This window comes from Hordeum vulgare, chromosome 4H (genome assembly GCF_904849725.1).
Source record: "Hordeum vulgare subsp. vulgare chromosome 4H, MorexV3_pseudomolecules_assembly, whole genome shotgun sequence".
NCBI classification, from domain to species: Eukaryota; Viridiplantae; Streptophyta; class Magnoliopsida; order Poales; family Poaceae; genus Hordeum; species Hordeum vulgare.
Window position 1 is genome coordinate 391,466,068 of NC_058521.1, and position 20,156 is coordinate 391,486,223.

The following is a 20,156-nucleotide window of genomic DNA, read 5'->3' on the forward strand; positions in this document are numbered from 1 at the left end:
CCCCCCCGATGTTGCGAGCCTTGTCCGCCGTCACCGAGAGCTGGCACAGCGCCACCTTGAACTGCGCCCAAAGAACCCAAACCCTCTTCAGATCGGACCCTGACCCGACAGAAAAGCAAAACGATTAACTCCAACCGGGGATGGGGCGTGACCTTGGAGAGCGGCGGGGCCGGGGGCTCGACGGCGGTGGGCGAGCGCGCAGCCTCCGGGTGGTAGGGGAGGCTGGCGGGAGCGGAGGTCCGGAAGCGGGAGGGCGAGAGGAGGGAGATGGCTGTGGATGTGGCTGCGGCTCTCATCGGGGGACAGTGGCGTGGCGTAGTGTAGCGCGGAGGCCGGCGTGAGTCGTGACGCCGACCGGATGGGCTTCGGCTGGCGGGAGCGGAGGTCCGGAAGCGGGAGGGCGAGAGGAGGGAGATGGCTGTGGATGTGGCTGCGGCTCTCATCGGGGGACGGTGGCGTGGCGTAGTGTAGCGCGGAGGCCGGCGTGAGTCGTGACGCCGACCGGATGGGCTTCGGCTGGCGGTGGGGACGGGTGTCAACAGTTGACTGTGGTGTTAGAGCATCTGCACCCGATTTAGAGCATCTACGCCGGGGGCGGGCGACCGAGCGGCGTGGGGAGCGGCGGCTAGCGCGCGGGGGCGGGGGCGGCGTCGGGAACGACGGCTAGCGCGCGAGGGCGGGGGCGGCGTCGGGAACGGCGGCGGTTCCAGCCTAGGGAGGGTTAGCGGCTAGCGCGTGGGGGCGGGGTGAGGCATATGAATCTGGTTTTCTTTATTGAGTCATTTGGTTTTTGGAGGGTTGGAAAAAATCAGTGGGAGGAGCATCTGTGATGGTTGAATCATCACGACGTTCGATCCTGCTTTAATAGTAGAGACTAGTTAAATGCCCATGCGTTGCCACGACATATGAAATATTATATGAAAAAATTACTTGATAAAATAGCATGTAATTTGGCTGTTTCATCATATTTGTTTGTGCCAGTATAGAGAACTTCAGAAAGAAAAGGAGGCAGAGAGAATGGAAGCATGTGAGTATAGAAGAATGGCTGAAGAAAGGATGAATCATAGTGACTAGGCGAATGGCTGAAGAAAGGATGAATCATAGTGACAAGGCTCTGGAGACCGTGAAAGAAGTCATGCAGCAAAAGGAAGGTGTATAAACAAAGGTTACTGGATGTTGATATCGATGATTGTGACATTGCAGACGAGACAAAAACAAAAAATATACCTTTCTCTAAAGGGAAAAAATATGATAAAGGGAAACATCTTAATATTGTATGTGAATTAAGGAGACAAAAACCTAAAGTACTTCCTGAAGTCAATAATGAGATTTTATTGGCACTTTCACGTCTATATAAGGAATACCATGGTACAGTAAAAAAACCTCGTAGTATTTTCTTTTGCCCGTTGCAACGCACGGGTTTACATATAACAGAGATTATTTTTTCCCTCGCAAAACATATTGCATCATAAAATTAATATCATAAATATATAGCCACAACATATGGCAGAATACAATAAACAAATCCATGGAGATGAACAAAAAAAATTCAATAAAAAATACAGTTTGAGTACAGGTGTGTAGAGATAAGTCCATTTTTATTATCTAGATTACTAACTCCCTATTTGAGGCACTTGAGAATTTGTCGTACATCATACGAGATGTTGTCTTCACCTTCATTCGCATGATAGTCGAGCAAGTATATCAAAAAATTATATGTCAGCTCATAACCATCCTGCATGAGCAATGTATCTCATTAACATGCGATTATGCTTTTTTTTTATTAAATGCCCATGCATTGCCACGGCATACGAAATATTATATGAAAAAATTACTTGATAAAATGATAACATGGAATTTGGATATTTTAGACGCCTGTTTTTTATATTCACTTGCATAGGTAAAAATTCAGCTAAAATAATACAGACTTGTCCGATTTTTTTAGGCAAAAAAACACCCTTGTCCGATTTTTTTAGGCAAAAAAAACACCCTTGTCCGATTTTTTAGGCAAAAAAATCACTCTGGCCAAGTCTGTGTCCGACCTCACTCTATCTTCACTCACCGGTCACCACTTTCCCCATCCCCTCACACTCCCGTGCTATCCACTCATCCCCTCACACTCCCACCGCTATCCACTCTGAAGCTCACTTGTGCTGCCGCCGCCGCCCCTCCTCTCCGACGCGTCCGTCACCGGAGCCGCCCTCCTCGCTCGCTCACGCACGCCTCTTGCTCCCATGGTTCGCGACTCCCTCCCTGCTCCAAACCCGTGAATGGTGCTGATTTAGACCTTCCTTCCACCTCCCTCCCGATTGGACCGCCGTCGTCGCCCGATTCGAAGCCCGGGGGAGCTGACCCAAGCTCCTTGGCGCCCCGATCCGTTCATCCATGGTCAATATACTCGACCCCGAGCTGCGACTTCCTCGGATCCATCATGGGCATGGGGATGGGGATGGGGATGGGGATGGGGGACACCATCCTCGCCCAGCCCGCCCCCGATTTCTCTGCCCGACATCACTTTATTGCCGTGTCACCGGTCAGTACCTCATCTCCTCACACTCCCCGTGCTACTCTGAAGCTCATCCGTGCTGCCATCGCCGCCACCCCTCCTCTCCGACGCGACCATCATCGGAGCCGCCCTCCTCGCCCGCCTCCTGCTCCCATGGTTCGCGGTTCCTCCCTGCTCCAAACCCTAAGCCCCCGGCTCACCTCTCCCCCTCCATCTCCCGCAGGACTCCTCTCCGGCCGCCACCACGCCGTTCGCGCCGACAGCGGCCTCCGCCCCGCCGATCGAAGACTGTCTCCGCCTCCTCCGTGGCGAGCGCGACGAGCAGAAGCATGCTACTGAAATGCATATTTCTTTGTTTTCGCTGTAAATTTACTTCAAAGGGAGAACATATGTATGAAGCAGAAGTGAGAAGTTGAGAACTTCCATTAATCCTTCATGATGGAAATTTGCACAAAAATGAACTTCCTATTATCATGTGACAGGTTAAGAAGAAGAAGAAGAGCACAATGGATGCTTTGTTATCAGATATTTGCATCAGCATGTCCGCTGCTCCAACTTATTTGCCTGCTCATTACTTCAAGACTGAAGATTCTCATGGAAACACCAAGGAGTTTAATCTTATTGATGGGGGAGTAGCTGCCAATAATCCGGTACTATAGCTGCCTGTAGTTTTGCATAACATACAGCTTGGGGCATGTGCTTGATTCAGAGACTGAAGGAAAGTCTTGAAATTTTGAAATAGACCTAATATCTGTCTTTGTTGTGTTTAGGCCTTAGTTGCCATTGGAGAAGTAAGCAAACAGATATTCAAGCAAGATTCAGATTTCTTCCCGATAAAACCTATGGACTATGGCCGGTTTTTGGTCATTTCACTTGGCACAGGCTCATCAAAATTTGAAGAGAAGTACGATGCACAAAAGGCTAAATCATGGGGAGTGTTGGATTGGTTACTTAGCAGTGGTTCCACACCATTAGTAGATATCTTCACACGGGCAAGTGCGGATATGGTGGATATTCACATTGCTTCTGTTTTCAAAGCCTTGCATTCTGAGCAGAACTATCTGAGAATTCAAGTAAGTAAAATGCAGACAACTTATTTTGTACTCCCTTCGTTCTAAAATAAGTGTCGTGGTTTTAGTTCAAATTTTGGAACAGAGGGAGTACAATGCAACCAATAAATCAGCCTCCTTTTACTCAGAGAATACCATTTCTACATGACGGGATGATACCCTACGGGGGACACTCTCCTCAGTTGATGTTGCCACCAAGGATAACTTGGAGAAACTTGTCAATGTTGGAGAGTTGCTTCTAAAGAAACCTGTCTCACGGGCAAATTTGGAGACTGGCCAGATGGTGCCTACTTGTAGTGAAACAGAGGAGACCAATGAGGAAGCTCTCAAGAGGTGAGCTTGGCACCACCTATCAGGAATCAGGTTATTATAATTGCAGTATGCATCTCTACTTATTAGCTAATTAGCACCTTATTTTCAAATTTGCAAAGCTGTTGTCTGATGAAAAGCAAATTCGTCAAGCAAGATCACCGAAATGAAGTCCGGTCTTTTTTACGTCAATGCTCTGCCAGAGAGAAATTTTCTCTGCATGGCATACCCCACTTGCCTATTAGATTAGAAATATTTAGGAAATAAGCAGATTTATCTCATATTTTGGATAATTTTGCACCAGTTGCCGTCTATACATCTGGAAAAGGTTCATCTACAGCTGGTTTTACATCATCTGTAACCGGAATAGTAGCTGGGTATGGCTTTCTCAACATTTTAGGACATTTTGTTATGATTTTCACAATCGATTTTTTCATTTAGATAATAGTATTCATTTTCGATATGAGATATTAACATGTTTATTTTATCATTATGTAGAAAATGAGACAACAATCCCACGAAACAGGAAGAGCTGCAAAGAAATCAAGGTGGGTCTTGCATCCAAAACTCAAACACAACATTTTAGCGTTTTGTATTTCTCAGCTTCTCTTCTGTCCCATCTTAACAAGAAGCCCACCTTTGAAAGTAACAATCCAGCCTGGTTTAAGGATGAAGCAAATCCCACGCAAGTAACATGTTAGTCTATTTTGATGCATACTCTTAATGTTCAAGCTATGACACTACATACATCTGTCCACGTGCATATGTGGTGGTAGTGTGATTGCATCTTCGTGGAGATTGTAAGCCAAAATACGTATTGTGTAGGCTGAGCTGGAGAGCGGGCTGAACCTGTCTGATGCAGTTCCCCGTCGCGGCCGTAGAGGAGGCTCATCATATGTATACTGAATATTGATTCTACATTTACGATACACTCATATCAATCCAGATCTTCAGAGAAAAAGCTATTTTAGGAATCAGTTTTTCAAGGCGTGCCAATCCACTCGGATATATATTGCTGCATGTGAAATCTATGATGGGGAAGAAGACTAACTGAATTGAATACAAAGTTCCCTAGCAAAGCAAAGGTGCACAAGGATGCTTTTATTTGATGATGAACTACACCTCTTCCAAAAACAGTCGACCCAAATGGCAGCCCTGGATCGATTATCTTGTTTCTATCACAGGTGATGTTTTTATTCTCTGTTCTGATCATGGAAACATGACTAAAGTTGTTGAAGGACACCACATGCATGTCTATTTATGACCTTGCTAATATGATACCGTTTCTTCTAGCCACCATATGGGTATGCATAGTATGACATGGTTAGTTGAGGCAAACGTGAGAAGAAATTAAATACTCGCGTACACACATGGTTTTAGTATATAGTTCTCTTGTGAATGTAGCAATATATATGGTGTACTGGTGATGGACCGGGTTCCATTATCAGCAAAATAATTATCGAAGGTTCACTACAAAGTGTATATGTTGCAACTGTGTGTTAATGGGCTTACACATGGTTTCATCATTCTGAACCAACATCAACTGTTGGAACTCTGGCATATATTTCTCATCAATATGGTCGAAAATTATAATCCATTCTCGTGTGCTTTAAACTGTCTTGTGCATACTCTGCCATTTGCTGCCTAATTAATTCATTTTGCTAGACAAGCTTTACTTGCTTTCTGAATCTTACATCCACCTTTTGTTGGCATGAGAGGTGCATAGTCTATAGTCGCAACCATTTAAATATTTTATGTTTTATTTGCTAAAGCTCTACTAATTTGTCTTTGGATGGCAATAGATGATATGTGTATGTGGGGCCTTCCTTTATGCGATGTTGCGGTTGGTGCATATCCTTTCAATCCATAAGATCACAAGAACTTTGAAATGACAAGTCAGGTATGTTGCCAGCCATTCAACTTACAAATTCCACATGTCGTACTTCTGGAAAAACAACAAAATACGAAACTCAAATTGCACAAATTAATGGGTGTTCATTATTCATTTTCCAAGACTATAAATGACAAGTCAGGTATGTTGCCAGCCATTCAACCTAGAAATTCCACATGTCGTACTTCTGGAAAAACAACAAAATACGGAACTCAAATTGCACAAATTAATGGGTGTTCATTATTCATTTTCCAAGACTATGTGAACGCATATCTGGAGTCCTAAGTCGTTATCTCAAGGATATTCTTTGCTAACTCGGGCTATGATCTCGACACAGACAATGGCGGATAAATAATAATGCCGTGTATCTTGAATGCAATGCTATATCTGCCATTTTCTTAACTATGTTTGGCTGTAGGGGCGCTCACACCGTAACACATGCATATTGTTTCTTAACATATATATTTAGATCACCATTAAAATCGCAGCTTGATTGTAACCCTGAAGTTAGTGTGCTCCCAATTTTATTATACATGCTCCACAATAGTAATTATATCCGATGTAATAATGCCTTTTTTAGAACGAACATAAATTGACGGAACAGGATGGTCTTCATTGTCCTCAATGCTGCTACTTATTTTTGAAACATCAATGCTGCTTCTTGGTCAGGTTATCAAAGGTTGCCAAAGGAATTTGCAACTTTGATACTACATATTTTAAATAATTGATGCGGAACACAACTAAAATATTTCAGCCCCGTTGCAACACACGGGTATTTAGCTAGTAAGTACTACAAGGCAGCATTGGTAACTACAGTCTGACTTGCTGTCGCATTTGATTACAAACGACACATGCATTTGGACATCGTGAGCATTTTCAATAGAGATCCACACGATTCATATTGATAATATCACACTCACAGATAAGTGGTTGTGTAATAGCAAAACAACGTAAATTTTGGCAACAAGACAATAGTTAGCATTTTTGTTCTTTTTTATCAAGTCACTATCAATGCATCTTCCTCGTGTATTTGGTCGAACCTTCACGTTGTCTCTTGTTATTTCCAGCTTGAATAGGTGCAGCTTTGACCAAGTATAGGATGGGCAGATGTCGCCGATCAGGTTGTACTTTAGTTTGCACGAATTAAATATAATGGTGGTGGCATGCAGCAATCAAGAGAACAAGGTCGAGCCAGGCTTAGACTTCATGACAAGCATAATTAGATTCAGATGGTTCCTTGCATCCTCCTTTCAAAATTAAACCTGAAGGTATATTTTGTTTGAGTCTTCTTGCTTGTGCGGATTCGAAGAATTTGATTCTTTGTTCTAGCTTTTTTAATGTGTGCATTTGGAGTTCATAGGTATCTAAGTTTTTATGATGTATCTAACAAGAGTTTGACATTTTTTCCACCGGAAGTTTTTGGGCAAAAATGAGAATGAACGACCAGCAGGTGAAAAATTGTGATTTTGGCTGTTGGGCGTGATTAGTGGAAGTAGGTTATGCGATTTTCCATATAATAAGAATGAACTTCATCTTCAACAAAAATCCCCTCTTTCTGTAATCTTGTCAGATCGTTCATTCTTTTGGTGAAGTTCATCCTCCTATATATCTCTTCCTCACACTCTGATTTCTTTTTCTGATTTGTGATTCGAAAAGAGGAACTTGGAATTTTGTTAATGACTCGCAAGCAGCAGAAAAATCATCCACTTTCTAATTTTCCAGCCATATCCAGGTACGTTGTTACATACCTTTCTTAGCAGTTTTATTTCATTAGCACTGTTCTTTTCTTAGTTGAAATACCACTGTTTCATTAGCACTAAACTCTTTGCAAACAAATGTACTACACTCCGCGCAAAATTTCCTAAAGACCAATATTCCAACCAAGTAAGAAACTTCAGTACCATAAACTGTCATTGAGAACTGTCGCCACATCAATTGTTATAGTGCATAAGATTTCAGGTCATACCCTAAGAACAAAAAACCTAGGGTACAAATCGAAACATACTCTCGCCACATAAACCTCAGAGCTGATTAGATAAGATTTCAGGTCATACCCTAAGGAGAACTATGAAGATTATACATTTTCTGAAAAGGCAATCTCAGGAAATTGCTCCTTTTGAAGAAGTGAATCAGTGTGACTTAATTGGAAGCACTAAGATGGCCAAACATATGAACCAGGTACAATATTCTCAGAACAACATAAGTAGAGCCAAATTATTGATATCTTGACACAATGGAGTTCTGTAGTGAGAATCTTCTGGCATTCCTAACAAAATTTATCGCCTGCATCTTCTCAGGACAGGTAAGTTATTCACATTCTAAAATTTTCTCAGGGCTAGTGATTTGTTGGCCTTTCATATGCAATCCTGAATTAGTTTCATATCTGGTACTTACTATGCAAACATCTTTGTTTCTTCTTTCTATTTGCATTTATTTATGCCGAGGACTTTCCTTCATCCTAGATTAATGCTCTGCTAGTAATTCACGCTTCACTGATATTTGACATAGAAAATGACTGTTTCTAATATTATCATATAAGGGTACCCCTATGCATGTGTCAATTTTCATTCCGTTTGTTAAATTCGGTCGTGGAGAAAGAGTGCAAATGGGGGCTGACAGGGAGGGAATGAAACAAAAATGCACGTGCTTATAGCTATTTTTAAAACTCGCCACCCATTGCCTCCACCACTTGGATCAAGTGAAATCATTTGGGCAAAGATCAAAGTAATTTTCTGTACTATTAAAGTTGTTGTTTTTCTATGGTTATGGATATCAGTCGACTAAAAGCTGCACTTATATGGCCAATTGGGAGAATAAAGATTCTGAGAATGAATTATGAAGCAGTTTCGTCGTCCGCTCCGCCGCCCACTGACCCTACCTTCTCATTCCCCTTCCCGCATTGAGTTCGGATGGCGCTGAGCAAACGATCCTGTTGATTAACTTACATCATGTGCTGGCATAGTTTTCCGATAAAAAACATTATAAGCGCTTCAGGTGAGGTTTAACTGTCAGTCTAAGGTTTGAGCTTTTGATGCGACTGTCATTGTACTGAACGTCAGTTAGAGCTCGATTGAATTCCGATTGACAGTACTGAAAAGTATATTAACTCTGGACTGATAGAATGACAGCGTGCAAGTACTTGAGTTTGGGGGTAGATTTCTTCTACCCGCTCTTTGAAAATTCCAGAATGATGGCAAAGATACCGAAATATTTCTAATAGGAGAGGCAGGTTTGGTGAGATAGAGTCGCAGGTTTGCTTGAATCACCGTAGCTTCTTCTGCCACAAACCTCTGTTCATGCCTATGACATCTTCCGGTATATTTTTCTTCAAGGAAACCATTTTGTTTACACCATCCTATTGGCATGTCTATGGAAGTAGTGAAACTTAAACGAACACTTCTAGGCTAGATATTATTTAGGTCTACATATATGTATCCTTTTCATGGATCTTGCCATCTTTATTTGCCAACCATTTGAATTATTTGTGAAACTTGAAGGGAAGCTCAAGAAAATACATCATTACCTTTTAGTTTTATTTTCGAGTTGTTGGAATCAGTCTGGAAAACATCTTCGTATTGTAGATACAATATAATTGGTTTGAAGTCTTATACTCTGTTTGACATTACACATTACGGAAATAGTGAGATTATTCTTACGCCATTGTGCTGATAGAGATTGAGTACTTAATAGTATGGAGAGGATAAGATCAATACTGCAGCAAGCAATCAGGTAATTTAACCATATTCGCTACTTCTCTGAGCAGAGCACACCTTAGTGACGGGGGTTTCTTTTAGTTAAACAGTGTTTATGTGCTAATGCCTAATAGTAGAGCACAACTGTCTCTAATTGTTGTAGAATTTTTTTTACATTATTATGTTTGAGTGCCTATATCAGTTTCCCCTTTTTTTTTTGTGAAACATTGGGTGAATTTTTTGCTCTCCATCTGCCAAAGTTCAATTACTCTTGGGAACGTATCCTGATTTTTCTCATGCTAGAGATCAAATACAAATTTTCTGTGCTTCCGGGACTCCAACTATTTGGAGCACATCACAATTATTTTATCATTTTCACATTTTATATACATACATAATGTAAGTCAATAAAGAGGGATTGCTGCCGTCCCTGCTTTAATCCTATCTTTATGGTTGACTCAACTAAATCTTTCTAGTCAACTTCATTAATACATCACAGAAAACAATGAAAAAATATTACTTTAGCCCACTTCAGGATCTGGAAAGACTGATTCCTAATAGGTGATGCTTTATTTCTATTTAAGGTGGTGGAGAATCAGAAAGTCCACGATATTTAAACAGGCAAGAATCCTATTGTATCTTATTTTTTCCCCTGAAAAATCACTATAACCATCCCTGTGACAAAACAGTCTAATCGTTTCTGAATGCTTATCTGCAGATAAAGCTTATTTATTTCCTCACTTACTGTATAGTGGGGATTATTCAGGAAATCTGCATTGGATCGTCTTATGGGGGTGTGTTTACACATCTTATTACTGAGTATGAGTTAAATGTGCACAGTGACTATATGATGGAGCTAAAGAGGTTGCCCAAGTGGAACCAGAGTCCTGAAGATATGTCTAATTGTAATTAGGGCCCATCTGCTCCATGGAGGCACACCATTGAAGGTTAGGGTCTGAACCCTGATATGGTTGTCTGTTGGTCTTCCTTGTTACAGTGTTCTTATTTAAATTTTTAAATTATATCGTCATGTATACTGTTGCACCTTAAGCAATGCTCCATTAGTTCTCTATCAGACTGAAGTCTAGTTTTTTACTTTCCGTTCTATATTTTCAAAATGATTCAGATCTCCTGAGCTGTTTCTTGACTTGACTTGACTTGGCAAGCAGAAACTATAATTTACATGATTATAACTCACCCACTAATACTGAGATTCTGATTGCAGGATCTGATGACATGCCAGCACATATAAAATCATCAATGTTTGGCTATGGCTTGACGTATGCCCTCCCTCCCTAATGTTTCTCTTTTACAAAATATGAGTGCCTTCGTCCAAAACAAATTTTGTGACATTTTTCCTTTGTCTTCAGAATTCCTATCACTGATGGGTGTCTCAACATGGGAACTTGGCAGGTGCGTAAAGACATTTGACTCACAAATGGGGCCATCTTTTGGTACACGATTACTAATACTGTAGTATAATCATCTTCGATGCATCTACTCTAAGTATTTAAGGTTCTATTTTCTTGATAGGCTCGACCGGACATACAGTAGAATATTTAGTTTTTAGGTTATATACCTTTGTGTCTATAGATATCTCCTATGTTGTGTAGCACCAAACAGTATGTTTTTTTTCATTCGAATTGTGTACTAACTAACTATTCCAGTTACCTGTTATATGATCATCTCAGATTTTTTTAATATGTAAAACATAAGACCTTTTTTAATATGTAAAACATAAGACCAATAGCTATGATTCATATTAAATATATAGCCTGGTGCTCCATATATATTTAGACATTATAGTTGTGTAGCACCAAACAGTATGTTTTTTTTTCATTCGAATTGTGTACTAACTAACTATTCCAGTTACCTGTTATATGATCATCTCAGATTTTTTTTTGTCGCTGCTGTGAGAATTTTAAGGGATATGTATGTTCTCTGGTTCATGCTGTCAAAGCTATGGGAATGTCTGATTTTACCTGTTATATTGTTAGAGTGTTGGTTCATGTTTGTTTTCATGGTGTATAGTTATCGGAATTTCCTGCGACGGCATCAAGATAGTTTTCTTATTTGTTGATGTGCAATTTAACTATCTTGGATCGCCCGTCTCCAGGTTGCTCTTGGTTCAGCAAAAGCCTTAGAGTAAGCTATAACTTAGAACAACACACTACAGGGGCTAGCTTTTGATTGATATATCCATGCACTATAGAGTACAGACTACAGATCAGGTGTTGGTATTGATTGGTAATGTATCTGGTGTTGTCTTCGGTTGATGGTATTGACATTGATATTTCTGTTTTGGTTCAATTTTGAAAATAAGTTTGAACAAAAACAACATGAGGTCTACATTGTTGTCCTCATATATCCACTACTTAGACATAGTTTCTCTGTTTGTATTGCTCAATGAACTATCAGTTTATACTGCTTCTTTACACCCCTGAAAAAATACGTATTGTGTAGGCTGAGCTGGAGAGCGGGCTGAACCTGTCTGATGCAGTTCCCTGTCGCGGCCGTAGAGGAGGCAGAACCTGGACCGAGCCCCGCCGCGGCCGTAGAGGAGGCAGAGGCCGGCGAGCGGCGGAAGTGTGATCGGGAGGCAGAACCTGGACCTGAGCCCCGCCACGGCCGTAGAGGAGGAGCCCGACGCGGCCGTAGAGGAGGCGCCCGAGGCCGGCGAGCGGCGGAAGTACGCGACTGTAGAGGAGGCAGAGCCCGACGAGCGGCGGAAGTGTGATCGGGCTGGGGCTACGTCAGGAAGATGGAGGAACTGCAAAACCATTATTGTAGCTGCAACAGAACAGTTCGTGCTCCGGCTGGGCGATGCCTGGAATAGATAGATCGTGCTCCGGCTGGGCGACGTTGGTTCGTGAGTCGTGGGTTTGACTGGGCAGTTTTGTCGGTTTTTTTAATTGTCGCTGGTTTTTGGAGGGATGTAAAAAATCTATTAAAGGGGGATCGCAGACGCTTTGGTTTTTGATGGACCGCCTTGGTTTTCAGAGGGATGTAAAAAATCGAGAGGGGGTGACGTGGGTGCCAAGACTATTAAAGGGGATCGTTGGTCGAACGATCACGACGGCAGATCTCTATTATTAAAGGAGGATCTGCCGTCGTCGTGATGGTTCAACCAGGTTGGCTCTCCCGCAGTATTCCTCCCCTCGTACGACCTTGTGGCTCCCTCGCATGATTTCTCAGAGAAAAAAAATATTAGCCGTGACCCCCGCCCCTTCTCCTCCCGGCCCGTCACTCCCCTGATCCCCACACCATCATCATGCCCACCCACGATTTCCCCTCTCTGCTCCCAAACCACCCGATCGCATGAAGCAGTTTCGTCTTCCACCCCATCAGCCATCGCCCGTCCCTTCTCTTCTCATTTCCCTCATCCCATCTTCTCACAACTCTCCTCATGGCCGCCCCCTCTTCGGCTCCATCCCTTGTGTCCCCGCCTCCGTTTACTTCTCCTCCTTTACGACGGTTGACGATCTGACTATTTCCTTCTAGCCGCCGGTGGCGGTTGCCCTGCAGCTCCTGCTCCGGGCGTGGAGTGCCCCCTTCGTGCCGCTGCTCAGACAGAGGCACAGTGATGCTATGCACAGTGCGACCTCGTCGGGCCCGAGCGCGAGGGACTGGGCGGCGCCATGGGGCCCCGGCGGGCGCGCCGCGGCGAGCGCGGGGCGCGGGGCGGCGAAGCGCGAGGCGAGGCTGGAGAGGTGCTGCTGGAGGAAGGAGGAGGCGGCGGCGAGGGGGTTGGGGGGCGAGGAGGGGGAGGGGGAGGGGTCGGACATGGGGGCGGCCGCGAGCGGGAGGAAGGAGGAGGAGGAGTTGGGCGGCGACATCGGGTTCGGCTGGCCGCTCTCGGTCGCGTCGGCTTCCGTTTACGGGCGCTCTGTCTGGTCTGGTGGTGGCGGCGTGCAGCGCGAGGCCGGTCGAGCCTGAGCCTGAGCACGGGCACGGGCGGGGCCACGAGCCTGAGCGCGTGCGCAACGCGCGTGAGCCCCGCGGCCCGCCGCTCCGGGTCGGACCGCTCGGTGGCCGTGACCACCAGCAGCAGCTGCGGCTGCCGCAGCGGCTCCAGCGCCGGCGGCGAGGGGAGGACATCGTCAACTCCGTCGGCGAGGGAATAGAGGTAATTAATCCCGTATCCAATCCACGTGAATAGCGACCGGAGTTGGGGACCTGGACTGGGATTGGCATAGCTCCGATCCTTCCTACGATGACATATGCGGGATAAAAGAGACACCCGGCGGACGAAGCGGTCATTGCCGTCTGATCCCGCTTGTGCTGATGCGGCCAGGTCAGTGATGCGTGCTAGGCTTTTTTTGCGGGACGGCTTTGCGGCTTAGCGGGCAGTCCCGCTCGCCATGCACCCCTACATGTCAGTTATGGTACTCGCCCAGATGGTCTTCCTCGGGACTGTTAGCGCCGCGATGAAGATGAGACAAGGCGGCAGCGACCGGCCATTCTACCGCGACCTGCTTCTCCATGGTGCTCTTCTAGCTGTCTAGGTATGTACGCACACATGGCTCGCTTTGTTAACATAGAGTGTTTAGGCTACAGACGATTGATCGGACGACCTCAAGTGTCTAGATAGTCAGAGAGATTGAGCTAGCTAAAGTTTGAAAAGGTGGTAGTAGTTAAGAATTTAGGATGGCGCAATTAACCTCATGTCACGCCCGTCGCGGCGAGTTCGTCGCCATCTTCCACATAGCCTGCGCCGGAGTTCCTCGCCGACACGGTGCCGCTCCTCCTCCGCAACCAAGGCCTCACGCTCATGCAGGCATGTTCTGAGTCCAGTACGTTCAGCTTCGCATATATGCATCGCTCGAAGGGGGGTTTCTAACTGTATAAGCTACTGCTATAAGTGTATGTAGTGAACGCAAATGAGTGTGTGTACGCTGACCAGGACGCAAGAGATGTCCATGGACTACCATTTCAATGCGGAGCAGTAAGCAGCAGCCTCAGTCTGCTACTTCTTCAGATATTACTGGAGCCTCACATGTGCTTGTTGATCCCTAATTTTTGGTCTTGGTATTTAATTCTGCTTGGTCTATTTGAAACTACAGGTGTTTGTCACGGACATGAGCCGGACTGAAGACAACATGCACTTAACCGTCAGTCAGACTAATAAAATGCAGTTAACTGAAGGAGTTAGGTCCAAGTCATTTCTGGCTGTATCATGTGCCACTGCCACATCACGTTTTGGCTGCACCTAGCTAGAAAGAATCAGATGGCATAGCCTTTGTAAAGAGAGGTCAACAAAGTGTGCAGGGAGGCATGTTCAGAACCGTGTTTAATTCATCTATCAACTTTACCCTTTGCTCTGTCCTTTGAATCCCAGTATATCATATACATGGATATCTAAACTATTTGGTGTGTCACCATTAGTGAGGATTGTTACAATTTGTGTTCGGAATTGTGCCTGGTATCGCGAACGTAGACATGGACACATGACATTAGCTATCAATCCATTTGTTTGGTATTGTACTCTTCTCTCAAAGTTGTGTCTTTTCTTCATATTTGTTTTCCTCTTGCAGATTTGACCAGCTGCAAATGGGAGGAATTTTCTTAGATGTTTCCATTTTTTCTCCGAAAGTTTGTGCTCTTTGTTGCTATGTCTCGGTTTGGAGTATGGTTCCCCACACAAAGTGATAATATGCATAAGTGATGGAAAGCAGCCATGTTGTGGACATGGTTTAAATTATGAAATAGTAGTTTCATCAAATCTAATACATGAAATGTTGTTCGGTTCAGGTTGCTCAAAGAAGTTCTTAAGTATGATATAACATTGTGGTTCTGCATTTCTTGACGATATTGGTATTTTTTTAGTGACCGCTTTCGTGGTTTACTGATGGAAGACAGATAGATAATTAACTGCAATGCATGCTACCATGATCGATGTCCATCTATAATTCTACAATTGGACATCGCTAATGGAAGGGAAAGCCGGTTGTATTTCATGCTTGCGGTTGGATAATGAACAGTTAACTATGGTCTCTCAAAAGTCTTGATCAATAAGTGGATGTCATGTAATAATTCAAGCAACTTATATATAAGATAAAGGTTGCATCTTGTGTTAATGCCCTTTTATGTGTAATGTGTATAAAAGTTACTTGTACAATTATTCAACCCATTTGCTTGCCTTTTAAACTATTTTTACTCATTTTCCCTTGTATTTTTTTGATATATAAGAATTGTTACATGGCATGCTTGTCAAGTGTTTTTTGTTGTAACAATGTATTATCGCATTAGTTGTTTCTCCGATCAGCAGTATTCTATTCTTTTGCAAGAAGTGATTGAATTGTTTAACTATGTTTTTTGTTACTTAATTAAACTTCGGGTGTGTATTTTGTTGGTCTTTTACAACATTCGGGGAGTGTAAACATGAAACATCATGTGTAGCAGATAGCTCTCTACCTGTACTAGGCGGCGGAGCGTGGGGCGAATAAAAGAGAAACAAAGATAAACTAATGAGAACAAAGTCGTATCGACAAAAACGATGATGACCCACAACCGATGCGCCCTCGGAGAATTCCCACCAGGAAGGAACATGACGATGACGACGCTGTTACTTGGGCTGATCCAAGGGTTTTCCCCGGTACGCAGAGGGGCGTGGAGAAGGAACAATGGCGCCCACAGGCATCACCGCGTCGGTGCCGGCCACGCCGAAAGGGATTTCTCCTGTCCGCCAACCACCCACAACCCCAGCCGATACGTCGCGCTCCACCAAACTCGTAGCCCACCAACATGTGCCACCATGGTCTTGGAATCACCACCACCATCTCACCATGGTAAATGAAGCGGGACTGACGGGTCCAAGCGGGAATAGCCGGGAATGAGGAGCAACATAGTCAGCAGCCACACGGGAGGAGACAGCCTCCACCTCTATCGACAGTGGCGACCGGACGCAACAAAAGGAGCACACCGGTCCCCAAGGACCAGTCAAGCCCGAAAGGGGCTCGTGAAGATCTCGTGGGCACGCTGTCATCTCCGCAATCCCTCGCACGAGCCGCACTTTCGTCCGCCAAAGCCGTCGCAGACGAATTTCAGCAAGTCCCGCCCAAAACCAGATTGGGCTCTTTTAGGCAGGTCTAGGACGGGAGGGCACCAGCCCCCAGCCAAGTGGCCGCGCCACCGCCTCCACACCATATGGAGTTGCACCCTCTTCGGAACTGTGTTGGTCGAGGAGCACCACCGCGCGCCCGCGATGAGGAAGGAAAGAAGCCACCCGCAGCCGCCGGATGCCCTAAGCCAGACCCGAACCGCCACCATAGGGCACAGTCGTCGCGTGGCCAAGTACCCTTCTCAACACCGTCGCATCGCCGCACGCCGCCGACCGAAGAAAGCGTCGCCATGCCGTCGGCCCTCGTGCATGTCTGATGCCACCGCCTAGGGTGGCAGCCCTGCACTCACCACTACCAAGACGGGGAGAAGAGAGCCCTCACCGCCAGCTACCGTGAGGGGCTTTGCCCTGGCAGATCCGACATGCGACGAAGGCGGGAGGGAGGAAGGGTAGGCCACCCGCGACAGGATCTCGCGTCGCCTCCCAAGTCGCCCGCGGGGGCAAAGGGAGGTGATGAGGTAGTGGCCTTCTATTAAAGGTTTTCTTGGGCGTCCCTGATAATAATGTTACCCTGAAATTTGAGTATGGGTCGTCTCTATTTTGTTTAATTTTTTAGGTATATAAGATGATATTTATCACAATACTCATGAGCCTTATGCGTGGCGTACACATTGTGACTTACATGATGTTTTGTTCAATATCTGTATGTCAGCAAATTATTTAATGTTTTATCAATATCTCGATGTTAAAGTTTATTCTCTATGTCACAGTTTGTTATCCCGTGGCAACGCACGGGCACCTAACTAGTCCCCTTTAATAATAGAGATTGTGGTAGAGAAGGAGTAAGCAAGAATCTCGTTAGTCCAGCCCTCCCACCGTCGCCGCCCCGTCGAAGAAGGAAGAGGCGGCCCCACCTGTCATCAATCAAAAAGTAAAAGAAGAAACTACCTGCCCCATTTCCTTCTCCCCCGTGTCCGGCCTATTTTCTTTCCCCAAAGCGCCTCCTTCCCTCCTCTCCGATCCCGCCACGAAGCAAGGGCTCGCCATGGAGGCCAGCGCCAGCGGGGCGGAGTCTGCGAACGCCGGGATCGAGGGGTCCGCCGATCCCTGCAGCTCCGCGGGCGGCGGCTACCGACTCTCTGTGCACCAGATCGTTGGCGGCGGCAAAGGTAAGCACTACTCTTCTACCCCCACTCATCTCCTCCTGTTTTGTGCTGAGTTCGGGGTGAATCGCTGTGAAAGTACAGCTGTGTGATTGCGTACGCGAATTGGATGTTGTGAGGTGGGTGGATGGCCAGGTTGTCACGGGGCTTTGCGATGATCTCTTTGGATTAGATCATGTGTATTTGCATAGGTATAATGGCAGGGTTGAGTAAAGGTGGTTGACCTTTTGGCTTTCATTTCATAGAGTAGTAGAAGAAGCGTGCGTGAGTGTGACGAAGGCTGGGTGTAGGTCTGTAGACTGTAGTTCAGATTGTGTACTGTGATTTCAGAAAGCGCGTGCTAGGATGCGAGTGTACACACATAATTAAGATCATGCCATTAAGTTTTGGTCTGAATTCTAGCTGATGCATATCAACCAATCACCATTGAAATACATGTGATCATAACTCAAAGCAAACATGGCATGGTGGCCGACGTGTACATACTGAATCAGTGCCTTAGGCGTTGTTATTCAATTATTATTATTTAAAAAAAAATCTTTTCTGGAAGGTGTTGTGTTAGTATCAATGCTCAAATGAGAGACCAATCATTAGGAGTACTAACCTGTCATACTGCAAAGCGCTAGCTAAATAATTGCTACACTTATCTCAGATGCTCTTTCTTATGTTTATAATCTGAATTTCTGATGCACTTAATTGATCAGCTTAGCTTCAAGAATACTGTTCTTTATATATTTCTCTTGTGCACTGGTAACGGTAAGGTTGAAGTAATACCCCAGCGGTACGGTTTTTCCCTTTTTATGTCTCCCCGTACAGTTGGCCTTATGTCTCTCTTGTTCATGATTCAAGATGTTTTTCCTATCTTTCAGCTGCCGATATCATCTTATGGAAGTGTAGACGTGCTACTGTTGGTGTTATATTCGGTGCTACTATTGCATGGTGGTTGTTCGAGAAGTCTGAACTATCGTTCTTGACTATCTGCTGTGATGTACTGCTCATTTTGATAATTGTACAGCTCATATGGGTTAAAATATCTGGGTTGCTAAATAAGTAAGGAACCTTATCCATGCTTTTGTGTTCTTACATATTTCGACAGAAGTTTATTTATGTATTTGTTGTCGGTTAATTATTGTAGGCAACCTAGGCAACTGCCTGAGTTAGTTCTGTCAGAGGAGATGGTTAATAATGCCGCGGCTTCATTCCGTGTTAAAGTGAACAACATGCTGATGATTGCACATGACATTACTCTTGGCAAAGACTTCCGGCTCTTTTTCCAGGTTAGCTATGATGCCATTGTTTCCCTTTGTTGGTTACATGAGATCACTATGATTGTTGACCAACGATAAATCTTCACAGGTTGTGTCGGTCCTTTGGTTACTATCTGTTATCGGCAATTTCTTCTCTTCTGTAACTCTTGCTTATATAGGTATGTTATGGTAAAAACATGTCATTTTGAGTCCACACAGGCAGTAGAAGTGTAGGGGCATATGGTACCGGGCATGCATAATCATGTATCTGTTCGTCCTTTGTGGAGAGTTGAGTGCTAATTTTACAGTGTATGGATTACAGGAGCCATTGCTTTGGTCACAGTACCTGTACTTTACCATAGACACCAGGAGCACGTGGACAGGTATGCTGGGATGGTCCACCGGAATATCTCAAGGCATTACAAGATTGTTGACGAAAATGTGATAAGCAGACTACCTAGAAGCTTCATCAGAGATAAAGATGATTGATCTGCCTCGAAATTTGATGCTTGTCATGTTTTCCCTCATTACATAGTTTGGGTTTGTTCATTGTTGTATTTCTGCATCATTTTGAAACGGAATATTTCTGCGTCACAGGTTGCATGAAGTAGGAATCTGCGTAGATCAGTGGAAACCGAAGCTTGATTTAGGTACCATATCAGTGTACTGTTGATCGATCTAGTATACTGTTGATCAATAAGATCGATACCAAAAAGGTCATGCAGAAGATTGCGGCACCTAAACCAATATCATTTAACACACCTTTATAGAGTAATCTACTCCCTCCGTTCCAAAATATAAGACCTTTTAGAAATTTCACTGTAGACTACATATGGATGTATATAGACATATTTTAAAGTGTAGATTCACTCATTTTGCTCCGTATGTAGTCTATAATGAAATCTCTAAAATGTCTTATATTTAGGAATAGAAGGAGTACGTGTTAACCCCAATATTTTTTCTCTATCTTTGAAATGGACCATTGAGTTAGTTTTCGCAGCAAAATGAGCTGCAACCTCCTAAAAAATGAACTGTTGTCATGAGTAGAGAATTTAAGTACAGGAAATGCATTGGAGCACCGAATATAGTATTAATAAACATCTTATTAAATTTTAAAAAATCTGAAAATTTGGGATATGAAACGTTGGTGCCCATTGTACACCCGTGTTTATTTTCGTGGGGAATGGGTGTCCGTAGTATCCTTGACACAAGAATTAC

The 20,156-nt window shown here is 44.3% G+C and overlaps 4 protein-coding genes and 1 long non-coding RNA gene across 6 annotated transcripts; 4 read left to right on the top strand and 1 right to left on the bottom strand.

The window, feature by feature from the left end:
- Nucleotides 1–782: 782 nt before the first annotated feature.
- On the bottom strand, nt 783–13,118 carry LOC123448697. Its single transcript, XM_045125665.1, has 2 exons — nt 11,956–13,118; nt 783–1,735 (listed from the first exon to the last, which is right to left on the bottom strand). The coding sequence occupies exons 1-2, from the start codon at nt 12,248–12,250 to the stop codon at nt 1,725–1,727; spliced, it is 306 nt and encodes a 101-aa protein (XP_044981600.1). The 5' UTR covers nt 12,251–13,118; the 3' UTR covers nt 783–1,724.
- Nucleotides 2,940–4,246, top strand: LOC123448696 (patatin-like protein 2). Of its 2 annotated transcripts, none has more exons than XM_045125662.1 (3): nt 2,940–3,156; nt 3,277–3,579; nt 3,728–4,246. In XM_045125662.1, the coding sequence occupies exons 1-3, from the start codon at nt 3,013–3,015 to the stop codon at nt 3,911–3,913; spliced, it is 633 nt and encodes a 210-aa protein (XP_044981597.1). In that variant the 5' UTR covers nt 2,940–3,012; the 3' UTR covers nt 3,914–4,246. The 2 variants fall into 2 exon arrangements, with proteins under 2 accessions (XP_044981597.1, XP_044981598.1); XM_045125663.1 differs by having other exon boundaries at nt 2,943–3,156; nt 3,705–3,833.
- On the top strand, nt 10,448–12,380 carry LOC123448698. The gene is made up of 2 exons (XR_006631910.1): nt 10,448–10,881; nt 11,932–12,380. It is a non-coding gene; the product is annotated as an uncharacterized LOC123448698 (long non-coding RNA).
- LOC123450556 (serine/arginine repetitive matrix protein 3-like) lies at nt 13,052–14,965 on the top strand. Its single transcript, XM_045127737.1, has 2 exons — nt 13,052–13,594; nt 14,532–14,965. Exons 1-2 carry the CDS (start codon nt 13,052–13,054, stop codon nt 14,679–14,681), a joined length of 693 nt encoding a protein of 230 aa, XP_044983672.1. The 3' UTR covers nt 14,682–14,965.
- A 2,508-nt stretch (nt 14,966–17,473) lies between these two features.
- LOC123448699 (reticulon-like protein B16) lies at nt 17,474–19,685 on the top strand. The gene is made up of 5 exons (XM_045125666.1): nt 17,474–17,697; nt 18,561–18,741; nt 18,827–18,968; nt 19,048–19,117; nt 19,261–19,685. Exons 1-5 carry the CDS (start codon nt 17,574–17,576, stop codon nt 19,425–19,427), a joined length of 684 nt encoding a protein of 227 aa, XP_044981601.1. The 5' UTR covers nt 17,474–17,573; the 3' UTR covers nt 19,428–19,685.
- Nucleotides 19,686–20,156: the final 471 nt, after the last annotated feature.

What these genes read in the sequence shown, in the direction of transcription:
- LOC123448697 (XM_045125665.1), bottom strand. Translation starts at nt 12,250, where the DNA reads ATGGTTTTGCAGTTCCTCCATCTTCCTGACGTAGCCCCAGCCCGATCA.
- LOC123448696 (XM_045125662.1), top strand. Translation starts at nt 3,013, where the DNA reads ATGGATGCTTTGTTATCAGATATTTGCATCAGCATGTCCGCTGCTCCA. An exon ending in GAGTAGCTGCCAATAATCCG is followed by an intron (nt 3,157 to 3,276) that starts GTACTATAGCTG and finishes TGTTGTGTTTAG; the next exon opens with GCCTTAGTTGCCATTGGAGA. An exon ending in AGAACTATCTGAGAATTCAA is followed by an intron (nt 3,580 to 3,727) that starts GTAAGTAAAATG and finishes TCTACATGACGG; the next exon opens with GATGATACCCTACGGGGGAC.
- LOC123450556 (XM_045127737.1), top strand. Translation starts at nt 13,052, where the DNA reads ATGCTATGCACAGTGCGACCTCGTCGGGCCCGAGCGCGAGGGACTGGG. An exon ending in CCGTCGGCGAGGGAATAGAG is followed by an intron (nt 13,595 to 14,531) that starts GTAATTAATCCC and finishes TTGAAACTACAG; the next exon opens with GTGTTTGTCACGGACATGAG.
- LOC123448699 (XM_045125666.1), top strand. Translation starts at nt 17,574, where the DNA reads ATGGAGGCCAGCGCCAGCGGGGCGGAGTCTGCGAACGCCGGGATCGAG. An exon ending in GATCGTTGGCGGCGGCAAAG is followed by an intron (nt 17,698 to 18,560) that starts GTAAGCACTACT and finishes CCTATCTTTCAG; the next exon opens with CTGCCGATATCATCTTATGG. An exon ending in TGTAACTCTTGCTTATATAG is followed by an intron (nt 19,118 to 19,260) that starts GTATGTTATGGT and finishes TATGGATTACAG; the next exon opens with GAGCCATTGCTTTGGTCACA.